The sequence below is a fragment of the Varanus komodoensis genome, unplaced genomic scaffold (genome assembly GCF_004798865.1).
Source record: "Varanus komodoensis strain SLA01 unplaced genomic scaffold, ASM479886v1 scaffold4, whole genome shotgun sequence".
Taxonomy (NCBI): Eukaryota; Metazoa; Chordata; class Lepidosauria; order Squamata; family Varanidae; genus Varanus; species Varanus komodoensis.
In genome coordinates, this window is record NW_025335941.1 from 49,069,797 (window position 1) to 49,086,412 (window position 16,616).

Genomic DNA, 16,616 nt, shown 5'->3' on the forward strand with positions numbered 1-16,616 from the left:
TATGCCATGGAGTACCGCAGGGGTCCATTTTGTCCCCTTTGCTGTTCAACATCTACATGAAACCGCTGGGAGAGGTCATCAGGAGGTGTGGGCTGCGGAACCATCAGTACGCTGATGATACCCAGCTCTACCTCTCGTTTTCCACCAATCCAGGTGAGGCAGTGGCTGTACTGAACCGATGCCTGGCTGAGGTAATGGGCTGGATGAGGGCTCAATCCAGACAAGACGGAGGTCCTGTTGGTTGGTGGATTGGGCTTTGGAGAGGGTGAATTGAACCTTGTTCTGAATGGGGTTGCACTCCCTCCTAGGGACAAGGTCTGCAGCCTGGGAGTGCTCCTCGACCCGGAGCTTTCACTGGAAGCTCAGGTGACAGCAGCAGCGAGGAGCGCTTTCCTCCAGCTTCGGCTGATTCATCAGCTGCACCCCTACCTGGAGTACGACTGCCTCGCGACAGTGACACATGCGCTGGTGACTTCCCGTCTTGACTTCTGTAATGCGCTCTACGTGGGGCTACCCTTGAAGATAGTCCGGATACTTCAATTGGTTCAAAACAGAGTTGCCAGGCTGCTGACGGGGACTGGGCGTTATGTTCACATGGCTCCAGTTCTCCGTCAGCTTCACTGGCTTCCCATTGAAGTCCGTGCCCAATTCAAGGTGTTGGTGATGACCTATAAAGCCCTAAACGGCTTGGGTCCTGGTTACCTGAAGGAGCGCTTACATCCATATATGCCCGGCCGCCCCTTGATATCAGCGGGAGAGGCCCTTCTCCGGGAACCCTCCGTGAAAGAAATTAGGAGGGTGGGTACTCGGAGGAGGGCTTTCTCTGTGGTGGCACCTAAGGTATGGAATGCGCTCCTCAGAGAGGTCCGCCTGGTGCCGTCGTTATTTGTTTTTCGGCGCCAGGCAAAGACCTTTTTATTTAAGCGGCATTTTAACTGTTAATATTATTGGATTTTATCTGGCCAGGGTGGCTTATTTTATATTGTATTCTTGTATTTTTAATTTAATGTTTATATTTTTAATTTAATATTATAAGTATTTTAATTTATTGTTGTAAGCCATCCCGAGGCTTCGGCGAATGGGGCGGCATAAAAATGTTTTAATAAATAAATAAATAAAAATAAAATCTCTGGGTGCAGGTTCACCCTTTTTAAGATGGGCCTGATCACTGCCTCTTTTAAGGGGGTGGGGACCTTCCCTTCCCTTCCCTTAGAGAAGCATTAACGATCTCCTGGACCCAGGTACACATCCTGACCTTGGCTTTAATGAATAGCCATGAAGGGCAAGGGTCAAGTAAACCGGTAGCGAGTTGGACTATTCCAAGCACCTTGTCCAAATCCTCAGGCCACAACAATTGAAACTCATCCAACAAAGATAGACCAGATGGCGCTCTAGACATTTCCTGTTCAGGTAACACATCAACCATGGAGTCCAGCTTGTGACAAATCTGAGTGATTTTATCCCTGAGTGCTGGGCAAAGTCATCACATCACACCACCAATGGTGCAATAGGGTAGTTTTGTGGCCCGGAGTGTAACAGGCCCTGCACCATCCAGAATAGCTCAGCTGGACAGCAATGTGAGGATGCAATGGAAGCAGAGAAGAATTCCTTCTTGGCTGCCTTCACTGCCACAGCATAGGCTCAAGAATGAGCTCTCAGTTGTATTTGGTCAGATTCAGCATGGGGTTTCCTTCACCTATGCTCTCCCAGCCTGCTGCGTCTCCCACAACTCAGGAGTATACCAAGGCACCACATGGGTCCAGCATGGCAGGAGAAGACATTTAGGAGCCATCATGTCAATCGCCTGGGTCATTTCTGCATTCCAGAAATCAACCAGGGTATCTATAGGAGCGCCAGTCCTATTAACCAGAAATTTCCCCAGAGCCCTCAGGAATCCATCAAGATCCGTAAGTCTCCAGGGGTGGACCGTTTTAATAGGGTCCACACCTTAAGGAGGGGAAAACTAGCTCCAAGTTCAAACCTCATGAAGAGGTGCTCTGACCATGTCAAAGGGATTAACATCAAATCCCTCACTTCCAGATCGCTGTCTTCCTGCCTCATCAAAAAGACCAGGTGCAGAATGTGGCCTTATTCATATGTTGGGCCAGTGACATGTTGAGACAGCCCCATGGTGGCCCTGAAGTCCTGAGCTGCCCTGGTCAGAACAATCTCGGCTTGGAGATTGAAGTCCCCCAGGACAACATCCTGGCAGTCCACAACACCAGGTCCGAGATGATCTCTGTCAGTTCAGGCAGAGAGTCTGTTGGGCAGAAGGATGCATGGTATACCAACAGAATCCCAAGTTTCTCTCAATCACCCAACACCAAGTGCAAACACTCAAGACATGGCCTCAAAGGGACAGGAAGCCCTGTGAGGGAGATTGAATCTCTGTGAATTAGGGCAACTTCCCTTCCCCCTTCCCTCTAGGAGGGGTTAATACTGCACCAGATAACCAGGTGGGCACAGCTGGGTGAGCACCACGCCCCCTGCTTCTCCCACCCAGGTCTCCGTGATACTTGCCAGGTCGGCCCCCTCATCCATGATTAAATAATGGATGAGGGATGTTTTATTTTGGATCGACCTGGCATTCAGCAGCGACATCAATACCAAGTTAAAATGGAATATACATATAAAATAGGATGCCATGTAGTTAAAAAGGAGCCCTAATGTAAAAAATGCCTCTGGCTCCATTGGAAGAGAAAAAGATTCCCAGCAAAGAGTACACTAGTACAAAACAACTACCCTGCCCAGCCTCTCCCTGTCCCAAACTACCAGGGTCCTTGGCCCAACCCAACCCCGAATGACCTTGAACGGCCCCAAGCCACTTATCACTCTTTGACCACTGCCCTTCAGCCATGGCCGGCAAGATAAGGGAATGTGGCTCCACCTTGCCTCCCACAAGTGCAACCCCCCCACCCCACCCCTGACATCCTTTCTCACAGGCCTCAGGCACGGTGAGTGCACAGATGGGAAAGTTAAAACGGAGCTGCAGCAGTGTGGCCCAGTTACTTGCTGCCTGTTAACTTTCTGCAGCAAACCTCCTTTGAAAGCAGGAATCATAGGTCCTTTTCACACTGATCAGACCCATTCAGGTGGTGCCGCGCAGGGGCAGGTCCCTCACACAATTGCCAGAAGGTTAGAGAGGTAAACTCTCCCCTGTACCCTTGGCAAACACATGGTCTTTGCCATGGGTCATTCCCCTCCTCCTCCAATTTTAGGACTAAATGAATGAAAAAAGAATCAGAGATCATAGGCAGCTCCTTCTCTGACTGCAGTCAGAGCACAATGACTGCTCCTCTGGGATGGTCCATCCCTTTCTTCCCTGTTTCTCTTGTCCAGAAACCCTCCCATGTGACCCCTCTTACCTTCTTGGAATTGGTGCACTAAGCCTCTTGTACCTGAGCCAATGAACTCTCCCCAGCTTGCCCCACACCACTCCAGCTGAGGAACACAAAGGCATTTAGCTCTTGCGTGCCTTTGTGCTCATCAGCTGGAGTGATGTGGGGCATGCTGGGACAAGCTCTTCTGAGGCTCAGGAAGAGAGTAGGACAGGCCAGCAATCTCAGGAAAGCTCACTGCAAATCTGTCCATACCATACCTGGAATCCCAAATGGGGAAAAACAAGGAACTCCAAGCAGCAAGAGCGTGGCAGAACAAGGCCTCGGGGGCTGCATGTGGCCCATAGGCTGCATGTTGGACCACCTCATGTTAGATAGTCATCCTTCACTGAGACAATGTCAGTAGCCCCTCAACAGGAATGTCTGGGTTTTTCTCCCCCGCGACTTCTAGGAAGGAACTCCCAATCCCTTTTCAGGGTGTCTCAAGGACTGCCATTGGGAAGAAGGATTTAAAAAGTTCACTTTCACCAGTCCTGTTGCACATGACTAAATCTGGATTCAACCCATTAGGATTAAATAATCTGGGGCAAAATTATGGCTATACATAGACAAGGTACAATATAAATCATACTTAGACAATTGGGACTACATACTCTATGGCAGGATCTATGGGTAGATCACTCTGATGTTCTAAAATGATTTTATAATTTGTGCAACAAACTTTTTATACATACTTTTGAGTCCTTTGTGTTCTTTTCTGCCCTTTTCTTCCTTTTCAGAGTCAAATCTTTTCTGGAGTTTCTCTTTTGCTTCACTTCTTTTGGCTTCCTTTTCCTGCAAATATAAAAACAGTGGTCTCAAACACTTACAGCAATAGAAGTGCAACCAAGTGCAACACTTACATGCAACCAAGTATTTGTTCTACTGAGGTAAGCAAGGCTTGGAAGCTCATTTGCATATACTCAAAAAAGCAAGCTTGCAGCTTAATTCTGATCACAAATAAACACATCACACAGCCTGCTTAAATATTCATAGTAAGACCAAGGTGCAAAAAGCTAATTTGCACATGAGGACTTAGGTCAATGGAATTTGTAATCTTAAAACAACCAACTCTAAGAGATCTTCAGGCCATATCACAAATTTGCTTTTAAATATTTGCTTTTGAAATTAAGGAGGTTGCCAACTGATGGGTAGAAGATGAAAGGGGCTGCTACCTGAGAAAACGCAAGTCTCCAACACTCTCTGGCACACAGAACCAATTGTGCAGGGTTACTGGATCCTGGCAAAAGTATTTTCAGGCACATGATGAGAAACTGATACAGGCTTTAAGAAAGTCTCTTTAACAATTAAGTCATATAAATGAACTGTCCAGTTAAGTATGAGGTACAAAATGATAAACATTGCACTAAAGCAAGTATCTCATTTATATAGCAATATCTTCATTTCATCCCACTTTTGATGTCTGCCAGCTGGGCTTACTGTGTCTTGGAGGAAGTTGAAGAGGTTTCTGACAGATGCTACATCCAACAACACCCATTACCCTGTCAAAAACAACTTTTAAAAGGGGACTCAGAAAAATGGTATGGGATGGAATTTTGCACTTTCTGGAGTGCAAGCCACTCTGTAAGCATGGCTCTGAAAGTGGGAAGAAGTGGCCATCTAAATGTATTGCACAGAGGGAACAGTGCAGAAGCGACCATCACTTCTGTACTTTTCTGATCCTGCATAGGATATCGATAATCCTCTATGGTCAGGGGGTTAAAGGCATCCTCATAGAACTGCACATTTAGTCAACTTTAAAATTCAAGAGAAGGGACCCATGCTATTTCTGTATTTTTCAAATACAAAATTTATTATTTTTGTGAGGCGGGACATCAGCATTTATTCTTGTAGAGATCAGTCTATATTTCTGTTCCTTCGTAATACTAATACATCTTACTTTAAAAATTAGTTTGTTTACATGGACTTTGTAACCTTGCCTTGAATTCATTGCCATTATCTGTCTGAAACTACATGAAGTAGTTTGTGTGTGTTTTGGGGGAAACAAGAAATAGGAGTATTTGTTTATTCAAGGAAAATTATTTATTACATTTCTAGATCACACTACAGCTGAAACTCTTTGAGTTAAATAACCCTCTCTTCTTCTGACTTATCACTTCTCTGTTGTACATTGCTACAGATAAATAGCAGCTACGGTTCTCATGTTGGTTATCCACCCAAAAATGTGGCCAAACAACTAAGCAGCAAATTAGACATGACAATGAGAACAGTACTACAATTACTGTTTACATTTCTGTTATGTAAATAGCGGCCATGAGGAAGCCTGAGCAGCTCCTCACTTGGACATGGAAAGAACAAGTAAGTTCAGATAAGCAACTTTTGTGAAGACTACTGCAGAAGGGAGGGAGCTAACCTTCCCCTCTGCATGCCCCAAGAACCTGAGAGTTCTATTTACATAATCCTCCACATTAGTTACATTCAAACCATTGTTTTACCCTAAAACCACTAAGGAGAAAAAAAAGCTGGGGAACTGAACATGACTTGAAGGGTCTAGAGAAAAATACCACACCAACCACCACAAAACCCAACCCAAACCAAACATTAAGAGTTGGACATAAGAGTTTATTTATTATAACTAAGTAAATAAATAAGAGATGTTCAGAAAAAGAGACACGGTAAGGAAAAATTTAATCTTGCATCATCCAATTTAGATTACCTTAGATAACATGCCTCTTTCCTTTGGGATGTCCTCAGCATTTAAATCACTTTTAGATAGACTCTTCTTGCTGACTGTGCTCCCTCCTCTATTGCATTCAGAATCCAGGACAAATTTTTCAAAGATACTCTCCCCTACAGAATGCTGAGAAGATCTCTCTTTCATTTTCTCATCATCTGCTCTCCAATTTATATTTTTCTCTTTTCCTTCAGCAACTGTTGACTTCTGAGGTACATCCTTGGCATACAATTGGCTTGATTTAACCTCTCTGCTTTTCAATTTTGAATTATTGCTTACCTCCCCTGCTGAATCAACAGACTTGCGTCCTCTTTCATCAGCGGAAAGTTTCACACTTTTCTGCACTGGAGTAGCTGGTCTCTTATTGTCAAGTTCAGCAGGAGCCTTTGCTTTCTCTGAAGCCTTCTGTTTTTTGTGTGCACTCTTCTTTTCCAAATGCCTGTCTACTTTTCTACTTTCTTCAAGTTCTTCAAACTTTTTGTATTTCTTCTTTTTCTTCTTAACCTTCACTTCTGAACTATCATCTGTGCTTGATGAACTATCTGGCTGCTGAACTGAAGCCCAGAGTATGCTTCTTTCTTCCAATTGCTCTTTTCCAGGAGATGTCTTGTGTTTCTCTTCACTGCTGTCTGAGTCCAAGTCCACACTTTCATTATCAGCAGCTTGAGAAAAAGCATCATCCAGAACACTGGATTCAGCATCTAACTGATGAGCAATGGTTTTGGCTTTCTGCAGATGCTTCATTTCTTTGGACTCCTCTTTTAATTTTTTCTTTGCATCTTTAACTTCTCCCCTCTTTTTGCTGGTGTCTTTTGTATCTTCCTTTCTCTGTTTTTTGAAATCTTTTGTGTCTTCTTTTGACTCTGATGTCCTTTTCTTTGGTTTTGAATCTGAGGCCAAACTATCAGAAGAATGTTCACGTTCAAATCCAGGCCTCTCTTTACCTTTTGCTGATTTAGACTTTTTCTTTTGCATCTCATCTTGGCTTTTGTCCTCTTTGTCTTTTGATTTCTTCTTCTTTTTCTTTGGAGATAAGTCTCCTTTTGTATCACTTTGCCAGTCACTGTCTGCTTCAGAGTCCGCTTCAAAAAGATCATCATTTAATGGAAGCTTCTAGAAAAGGAAGACAAAAGAAGGGGTTTGTGAGATTAAACTTAATGTACAAATCTGAATTAATAGAAGACTACTGAAGCTTCAAAATGCTCAGTCTGATGAAAACATTGCTTTCAAACTGATCCTTAAATTACCATGTTAGAATTTTTGAAACAAAGACAGACAAATGCTGGGATTCAAAGGCTTGAGCCTTCACCACATGATTTTTGACTCTTTGCTCAGACATGCAAACAACTTTTGAGAGAAATCACCATTTCAAATGAGAATTATCATGTGCTGCTGTTCAATAAACAAACCAAAACCCAACTACTCTGAGCTGTGCTAGCCTAGCTGCATGCTTTTTTGGTTAAAAACCATCAAATTCCAAAAAATCATCAAGAAATTTTAAAAAGTGTACAATGTGATCTTTAGTAAATAACTTTGATTTATTATTAAGGAATTTATAAACTACCTTTCAAAAATATTTTTCTCACCATATATCTACAAATACAAATAAAACACATAAATGCAATATTTGAAACATATGTCATCATTAAAAATTTTAAAAATAAGAAAATCATTTGAAAATAACCATGAACATGAGATCTTTAAAAAAAGGCACTAAGAACAATAAATCATTAGTCTACCATTTAATTAGAGATAGTCTGAAATTTAAAAAAATGTTATAAAGACCACCTAAAGGAAAAGAGGGAGGACACTAATCATATCTACAATGGTGGAATATTCCATAAGTATGGATCACCACTGAAAATGTTCTCTTTTTTGTAACCACCAGTATAACTGTCCCATCTCCTATTTCCTGCCATTAACACACTACCACAGCCTCCATAGATCATCTTAAAATATGGTCACCGGGGTGTTCTTAAAGTAAGTTGGTTCCAAACCATTAGAGCTGTAAAAGTCAATTCCAGCACTATGAATGAGGTCAAAAAGCAAAGAGGCAGCTAGTGCAACTAATGCTGAATTGCTGTAACAATGTCAAGATGCTTAGCCTTCTCTTAGGCATTCTTTTCATTTTAGTAGATTTAATCTCTAGTGTGTGTTTAGAATAACTGTCTTGTACCTCAGGAACACTGAAAACCTGCAGGTTATAAAGACACACAGGTGGCCACTCAAGATGACCAAAATACTTTTTTTTTAAATTTCCGATTTATATCCTGCCTTTTTCCTACAAAGGGCTCAAGGCAGCTTACATCATTCTCCTCCTCCATCTTATCCCCACAACAACAGCCCTGTGAGGTAGGTTGGGCTGAGAGTCTGTGACTGGCCCAAAGTCACCCAGTTGGCTCCATGGCCGAGCGGGGACTAGAACCCAGGTCATCTGAGTCCCAGTCCCATGCTCTTAACCACTACGCCACACTGGCTCTCTTAGCAAGGTCCCAGTACTTCTGTTTTAAAATCCTGATCCTAACAGAAGTCAGTACAACTTTCAGTAGGCTAAAAAAGTCCTGGTCCTGGGGGACTTCAATCTCCATGCCGAGACTGATCTGACCGGGGCGGCTCAGGACTTCATGGCCTCCATGGCGGCCATGGGGGTGTCTCAACATGTCATCGGCCCGACCCATGAACGTGGACACACTCTGGACCTGGTTTTCTCAACAGGGCAGGAGGAGGGTGGTCTGAGGGTGAGGAATTTATGCTTGACACCCCTGTCATGGTCAGATCACTTCCTGGTGAGGTTTGTGCTCGAGAGCGACCTCTCCCTCTGTAAGGATGCGGACCCGATTGTGTGGGTCCGCCCCTGGAGCCGGATGGATCCGGAAGGATTCCTGAAGGCCCTGGGGGAGTTCCCGGCTGACAAGTCGGGTGCTCCTGTCGAGGCTCTGGTCGAACTATGGAATGGGGAGACCAGGGCTGTTGACACGATCGCTCCTAAGCGCCCTCTCCCACCAGGCAGAGCCCGCTCTTCCCCTTGGTACACTCCTGAATTGAGGGCGATGAAGCAGGTTGGGAGACGGCTACAGCGTAGGTGGAGGAAATCACGAGATCAATCTGACCGAACACACTTGAGAGCCCACTATCGGGCCTATGCTGTGGCGGTGAGGGCGGTGAAAAAGAGATTTTTTTCCGCTTCCATTGCCTCCTCACAATGCCGTCCAGCGGAGCTTTTTCGAGTGGTGCATGGCCTGGTTCGTCCAGGTCCGAAAGAAGACCTGGTTCCACCCTCGAAGGCCCGCTGTGACGACTTTGCCAGGCATTTCAGGGAGAAAATCGCTCAGATTCGTCACGAGCTGGATTCCACTATTGATTCAGAGGTTTTAAGGGAGACGCCAATGCTGCCGTCTGGTCCAGAATTATTGGATGAATTTCAGTTACTGCGGCCTGATGATGTGGACAAGGTGCTTGGACAAGTACGTCCCACCACTTGCCTATTGGACCCTTGCCCGTCTTGGTTAATAAATAATTGCAAGCATGGGATTGGGATCTGGATCTTGGAAGTGGTTACCGCTTCTCTGAGGGAGGGTCGGGTGCCTGCCCCTTTAAAGGAGGTGGTAGCCAACCGGTCCTGAAGAAGGCGTCACTGGATGCAGAGATGGCCACTAATTATAGACCAGTGGCCAACATCCCGTTTCTGGGCAAGGTGTTAGAGCGGGTGGTGGCGGGACAACTCCAAGCACTCTTGGATGAAACTGATTATCTGGACCCATTTCAGTCCGGCTTCAGACCCGGGTATGGTACTGAATCTGCCTTGGTCGCCCTGTACGATGACCTGTGCAGGGAGAAGGACAGGGGGAGTGCGTCCCTGTTGGTTCTCCTGGACCTCTCAGCGGCTTTCGATACCATCAACCATGGTATCCTTCTGGATAGGCTGGCGGGATTGGGGGTCGGAGGCTTGCGGTGGTTCCGCTCCTATCTCAATGACCGATTCCAGAAGGTGGTGTTGGGGGACTATGGCTCTGCGCCATGGCAGCTATGCCATGGAGTACCGCAGGGGTCCATTTTGTCCCCTTTGCTGTTCAACATCTACATGAAACCACTGGGAGAGGTCATCAGGAGGTGTGGGCTGCGGAACCATCAGTATGCTGATGATACCCAGCTCTACCTCTCATTTTCCACCAATCCAGGTGAGGCAGTGGCTGTACTGAACCGGTGCCTGGCTGAGGTAATGGGCTGGATGAGGGCCAATAAACTGAAGCTCAATCCAGACAAGACGGAGGTCCTGTTGGTTGGTGGATCAGGCTTCGGAGAGGGTGAATTGAACCTTGTTCTGAATGGGGTTGCACTCCCTCCTAGGGACAAGGTCCGCAGCCTGGGAGTGCTCCTTGACCCGGAGCTTTCACTGGAAGCTCAGGTAACAGCAGCAGCGAGGAGCGCTTTCCTCCAGCTTCGGCTGATTCATCAGCTGCACCCCTACCTGGAGTACGACTGCCTCGCGACAGTGATACATGCGCTGGTGACTTCCTGTCTTGACTTCTGTAACGCGCTCTACGTGGGGCTACCCTTGAAGACGGTCTGGATACTTCAATTGGTTCAAAACAGAGTTGCCAGGCTGCTGACTGGGACTGGGCGTTATGGTCACATGACTCCAGTTCTCCGTCAGCTTCACTGGCTTCCCACTGAAGTCCGGGCCCAATTCAAGGTGTTGGTGATGACCTATAAAGCCCTAAATGGCTTGGGTCCTGGTTACCTGAAGGAGCGCTTGCGTCCATATTTGCCCGGCCGCCCCCTGAGATCAGCGGGAGAGGCCCTACTCCGGGAACCCTCCGTGAAAGAAATTAGGAGGGTGGGTACTCGGAGGAGGGCTTTCTCCGCGGTGGCGCCTAAGTTATGGAATGCGCTCCCCAGAGAGGTCCGCCTGGCGCCATCGTTATTTGTTTTTCAGCGCCAGGCGAAGACCTTTTTATTTAAGCGACATTTTAACTGTTAGTATTACTAGATTTTATCTGGCCAGGGCGGCTTATTTTATATTGTATTTTTGTATTTTTAATTTAATGTTTATATTTATTGTAATTTATATTATAATTACTTTTAATTTATTGTTGTAAGCCGTCCCAAGGCTTCGGCGAATGGGGCGGCATAAAAATGTTCAAATAAATAAATAAATAAATAAATAGGCCAGCTAAGAAAGCATTTTTAATATGACCACATTTGCATCCATAGAAAAGGTCCGTGAAGACAGCAAATACTTACTATACAGCATATAAACTCAGTATCTCACCAGCTATAAAATGGGCTTTCTAAAATACAATGGAAAATGCAAATTCTAGGTTTTTTTGTTTGTTTTTAAACTACTCTAGGAACAGAAATGGCATAGATCACTACAATAAATTGATTTGTCCAAAGACTATCACAGAACATAAATATGTAGCAGATCATATACAAGGATACTAATTACAGTGTGGTGATGAAATTATCACCATCAGTTAAACCTGAAATCAGTACTAATCCAATTATAAAAACTTCAGTCTCACAACGTAGAATACCAACATCTGAGAGCAGTTAGGGATAAGCAGCTCCCACATTTCCAATACTCTGTCAGACTGTTGCTGGCAAGACAGGTCTCTGGGCCCATCTAGTGCAGGAGGGCCAGGGATAGGAAAAGCATAGGATTTCTCATACCCAGGCAGCTCTTCCACACTAGAATTTCCCCTTTTCAAAAACACTACCAAGTTATCCAAGGCTGCCTTTACAACCTCAAAAATAAAGCTTGCATAGTTCTTTCTGTGGTGGCTGCAACTGATAGTATAGTTTGGTTCCAAGGCTGGGACTACCTACAGCTTCAAGAGTGGGGTTTGAATAAACCCTATGGTCCCTGGGATTCTATGACCCCTCCAAGGACCATAGGGTTGTTCTCTAAAAGGTGAAGTTCCTCAATCGCAGAAAATAAAGTTAAAGTGAATTATTGTGGGGAAGATAAGGCCAAAATTAAACATACCTGTACTTCTTTTTTAACTGTTTTGGGCTTAGTATCCACTATTTTCTTTCGGAACTCCAGAAGCACTTCTCTACAGTCTTCTAAATGTTCCTCTGGTTCCCAAGTATCATCTTCTGGTGAATATCCTTTCCATCGTACTTTGTATACAATTTTGCCCTGAAAAAGCAAAAAAGAGTTATCTAAATATACAATACTCAAGATTTCTCATTGACTTGAATGGCTTTCTCTTCGTGAGATGACAAATAATCATCTAGTGGGGAGGCACCAGTGAACTCAGATATGCCTTTACAACTATGCCCAATCCTACTGCTAAAAAGAAATGGCTGAGAGCAGTTAACGGAAGAGTAGAAGGTATTTCTGCTAGCACCATTGTGTGACCATACATATATATCTGTATTCAGATTGCAAGGATACCCAGCCACTATTGTCCACCACTGACCTTTACATTCGGGTAATAAGACTGAAGGGGTTGGGCAGGAGAGAGAAAGAATTGTGTTACTTTTGAAGACTAAATCCAAATCTGCAGTACAACTTTTAGTAGTTACTTAAACATCAATGACAACTCTTTTTAATAACAGTAAATTCTCTGATGAGTAAACAGGAACAAAATACTGGCATTAGTATTAATTTAGTTGTCATAGCTAGGAACTGTAGTTTTGCAAGGGTGCTTGGCAGAGGAGCCTAGGAACTGTAGTTTTGCAAGGGTGCTTGGCATTCTGTTAAGAGATGCCTAATCCCTTCAAAGAACTCATGTTCCCACAAATTACCACTAAATGAATTTAAATTTATGCTGCTGATATACTCTAACGCAGTTGCCTCTATAAGCAACAGTATGTTTTAGTGTTTCCCAGATTTTCAAGATGAAATAGGTTGTTTTTCTGAATTAAACCAATTCAGAAAATTACATTATTATTATATTGTGTTTATATCATGCCTTTTCTCCCCTTGTGAGGAACCCAAAGCAGTTTACATAGTTCTCTTCCACTTCATTTCATCCAAACAACAACAACCACAACCACCCTGTGAAATAGCTTGGGCTGAGTGACCAGCCCAAAGTCACCCACTGAGCTTCATGGCTGAGTGGATCTAGAACCTAGATTTCCCAGGTCCCTTGTCCAACTCTCCACACCACATCACTGTTATGCTCTAAAAATATTTACTTTGAGAATGTGTAAGAAAAACAGCTGTCTACTCCTGCGCTTAGGCATTATTATCTGGGAGAGTGCACCTTCCTAGAGGAGACAAAAAAGCTCTCAGAGATAGAATGGGCAACTATCTCCCAAGAATAGTTCTGCCCTCATACAATCATAGAATAGCAGAGGACAAGGGGGATAGGGACAAGAAGCCCGTTGGAGTCCAACTCCCTGATGTTGCAGGTCACAAATTTACACCAGCTCATTCAGATGACTGTCCAGTTTCTTTCTAGATGTCTCTAGTGTATGAGAGCCCACAATCTCTCTAGGTAACTGGTTTCACTGTTGTATTGCTCTGACAGTGAGGAAGCTTTTCCTGATATCTAATCTGAATATGGGTTATCACAACTTGAGTTGATTACTGCATGTCCTATACTCTGGTATCAAAGAGAAGAGACCTTGACCTTGCTTTTTGTGATGGCCTTTGAAGTACTTATAGAGTGATATCATGTCCCTGATCAGCCTTCTCTTTTCAAGGCTGAACATACTCGGTTTTCTCAGTCTCTCCTCATAGGGCAGTGTTTCTAAACCCTGAATCATTTTTGTTGCCTTCCTCTGGACCCTTTCTAATTTTTCTGCATCTTTCTTAAATCTTGGTGCCCAGAACTGGGCACAGTATTCCAGATGAGGTCTGACTAGTGAAGCGTACAGGGAAATTACTTCTCATGATTTGGAAGCAATACTTCTATTAATGCATCCCAAAACAGCATTTGCCCTTTTTGCGCCTGCATCACATTGTTGACTCATTTAGCCTGTTGTCCAGAATAACTCCAAGGTGTGTTTCCTTTTCAGTTCTGTTCAGCCACATATTTTCCATTTTGTATTGATGCATTTGGTTTCTTTTTCCTAGGTGGAGGACTTGGCATTTGCCCCTATTGAATCTTATGATGTTGCTTTCAGCTCAGCATTTGAGTTTATCAAGATTGCCCTGGATCTTCATTTTGTCTGCTAGGGTGTTCATGATTCCACCCAGTTTTGTATCATCTGCAAATTTGATCATCATTCATCATACTTCCTCATCTAAATGATTAATAAACATGTTGAAAAGCACTGAGTCTAGGACTGAACTCTGAAGCACCCCACTAGTTACCTCCGTTCAGCTGGAGAAGATGCCATTGATGAGCATTCTTTGTGTCCAATTTAGCAGCCAATTTTGGATCTACTTAACAGATTTTGTATCTAGTCCACATTATGCTAGTGTGCTTATCAGGATGTTATGGGGCTCCATGTCAAAGGCTATGCTGAAGTCTAGGTAGATTATGTCCACAGTGTTCCCTCTTTCCATTTGGGAGGTTACTCAGACAAAAAATTGAATTGAATTAGTCTAACAGGGTTTATTTTTGATAAAACCATGTTGATTCTAATTAACCATTGCATTTTCTTCTACGGAGTGTAATTAAATGACCCTCAATGTTGGCTACTTTACTTAAATGTGTAATACTATGCATGTTTATAAAGGAAAACTAAAGCCCTACAATTCCCAGCATGCTCCAGCCTTATGGGTATGGCTGGGGCATGCTGGGTGTTGTGGACTTTTTCTCATGACTAAACATAAATAGAACTGCACCATAAATATTTCTCACGTGTTTCTTGCAAATAAGCATACCACTCTGGTTTATTAGTTCTGTAATCTACCATACAGACACAGGATTTTTTGTGGACCTGGTAAGTAAATTATTTGTTCTTAGTCTTCTGTTAAAATACACTGCTTTGTAAAGAAAGTTAATCAGATCTAGAGTGCCTCTTGGTAGTTCACTCACTTTTCTCCTCAGGATAAAACAAACAGAAAGGAACACTTCCACGGTGGAACAACAGTGGAAGAAGCTTCCCTAGTTTTTCTCTTTAGGTTCCTCGTAGGTTTCCCATTCTTCAGCTATAGGTTAATACCCTCGCCCACGCTGAGGAACCATCCACCATTCTCCTTCAAGAGAGAAAAAGCACCCCCCCCCCCCGGTGAATGAAGTCCGCTCTCCCCTGCAAGGCCTCCCCCCCTCCAGACTCACGTCTTCATCTGTTTTCACGTCCAGGATCTTCTCCACCTCGTATACGTCGTCCTCATCCTCTTCGCTCTCGCCGCCGCCCGCCGCGGCTGTTGTGGCCACCGTCGCCGCAGTTCCTTCTCCCGCCTCACCGGCTTTCGGCTTCTCCTTGGCAGTGGCTGCAGCTGTCGCCACCTCCTCCTCGGTCCCGCTCACAGCAGCCGCCATGTTTGGACCGAATTTTCAAACGACAACCGTAGAAAGCGGCTGTGACATTCAAAGCCTTCGCGCACGCGCCCCGCCCCCTATTCCTCGGGCCGAGCCAGGGAGGCGCCCCACTGGCCGCGAAATTAGCGGTGCTGGCATCCTCCACCGATCAGCTCCTTAGAAAGCCCATGACGCACTTACAATAGCCACCAATCAGAACGCTTCTTGGAGCCAACGGCCAATAGGGTGCAGCTCGAGCAGCCCACTAGTCAGAAAGCACCCGAGGAAAGCGGGGTGAGAGACCGGAAGGGGGATGGAACTATAGATAAATACAGTACGAGAGAATCCCCCCGCTTTAGATTTCTGGGTGGGATCACTTTTTCCCCCTCTCTCCCCTTCCCCCGGGACAGTTGCTAATAAATAAGGATTTAAAAATTCTTTGATAGTGTGGTTGGGCAGGTGACCTCTCTAACAGCAAGGTGATAGCAGGAATGTCTGATTTTGTTTTCTGATCTAGCATGGTTTTTCTTAGGTTCTTATGAGTTCCTGCTTGCATCCTTCTGTTTTCTGAATAGTTATTACACTCAATAACAACAACAACAACAACAACAACCTTTATTTGTTCGATTGTTCATGTAATAAAATTATTTCATATATTCTAAGTGCACTAGGTCTTGTCTAAATGTGGGGAATTGAAGGATAAACACGCTAAACTTCAACAAAGAGCTTATGCATCTCGAGGGAATGTGGGTTGGAACATGTAACATACAGAGAAACCAATGCAGAAATGCCACAACTGTAACACTGATTTTTATTTGCATAATGAGTTTCTGATTGTTTTATTTTATGTGAGGTGCTTAGGGAGAGCATTACCATAAAATGTGACATACAATTGTTGCAATATGTTTATAAAATGTTATGGTTTGGGAGGGGACGAACCAGTACCTAGTCAGAGCTACATCAAACACTTGAATTCTCCATTGATTTCTATGGTCAGCTTGCACTTTCACCCTGGAAAATATTTAATATGGTATCTCAATGTGAAGGATGAAATATTGTAGCTGAAAATAAATGGTGTCATCTAAAACTTTCTAATCTCTGGGGATCAAGCCCCGTAATTGTAGGGCTTCTTTCCTGGCTGGAGTTTAGAAGGGGCAATGACATTTATGATGCAGA

At 44.2% G+C, this 16,616-nt stretch overlaps 1 protein-coding gene across 6 annotated transcripts in view; it reads right to left on the reverse strand.

The window, feature by feature from the left end:
• Positions 1–15,594, reverse strand: part of MPHOSPH8 (M-phase phosphoprotein 8) — a 33,003-nt gene extending 17,409 nt beyond the window's left edge. For 3 of the 6 annotated variants that reach the window (XM_044441773.1, XM_044441774.1, XM_044441775.1), the window contains exons 1-4: positions 15,258–15,593; positions 12,062–12,217; positions 6,055–7,185; positions 4,073–4,172 (exon numbers count right to left, since the gene is read on the reverse strand). In XM_044441773.1, the coding sequence (XP_044297708.1) occupies positions 4,073–4,172; positions 6,055–7,185; positions 12,062–12,217; positions 15,258–15,461 (1,591 nt within the window). In that variant the 5' untranslated portion in view covers positions 15,462–15,593. Of the gene's footprint in view, positions 1–4,072; positions 4,173–6,054; positions 7,186–12,061; positions 12,218–15,257 lie in introns of all 6 variants that reach the window. The other 3 variants (XR_006415857.1, XM_044441777.1, XM_044441772.1) reach the window with 3 other exon arrangements.
• Positions 15,595–16,616: the final 1,022 nt, after the last annotated feature.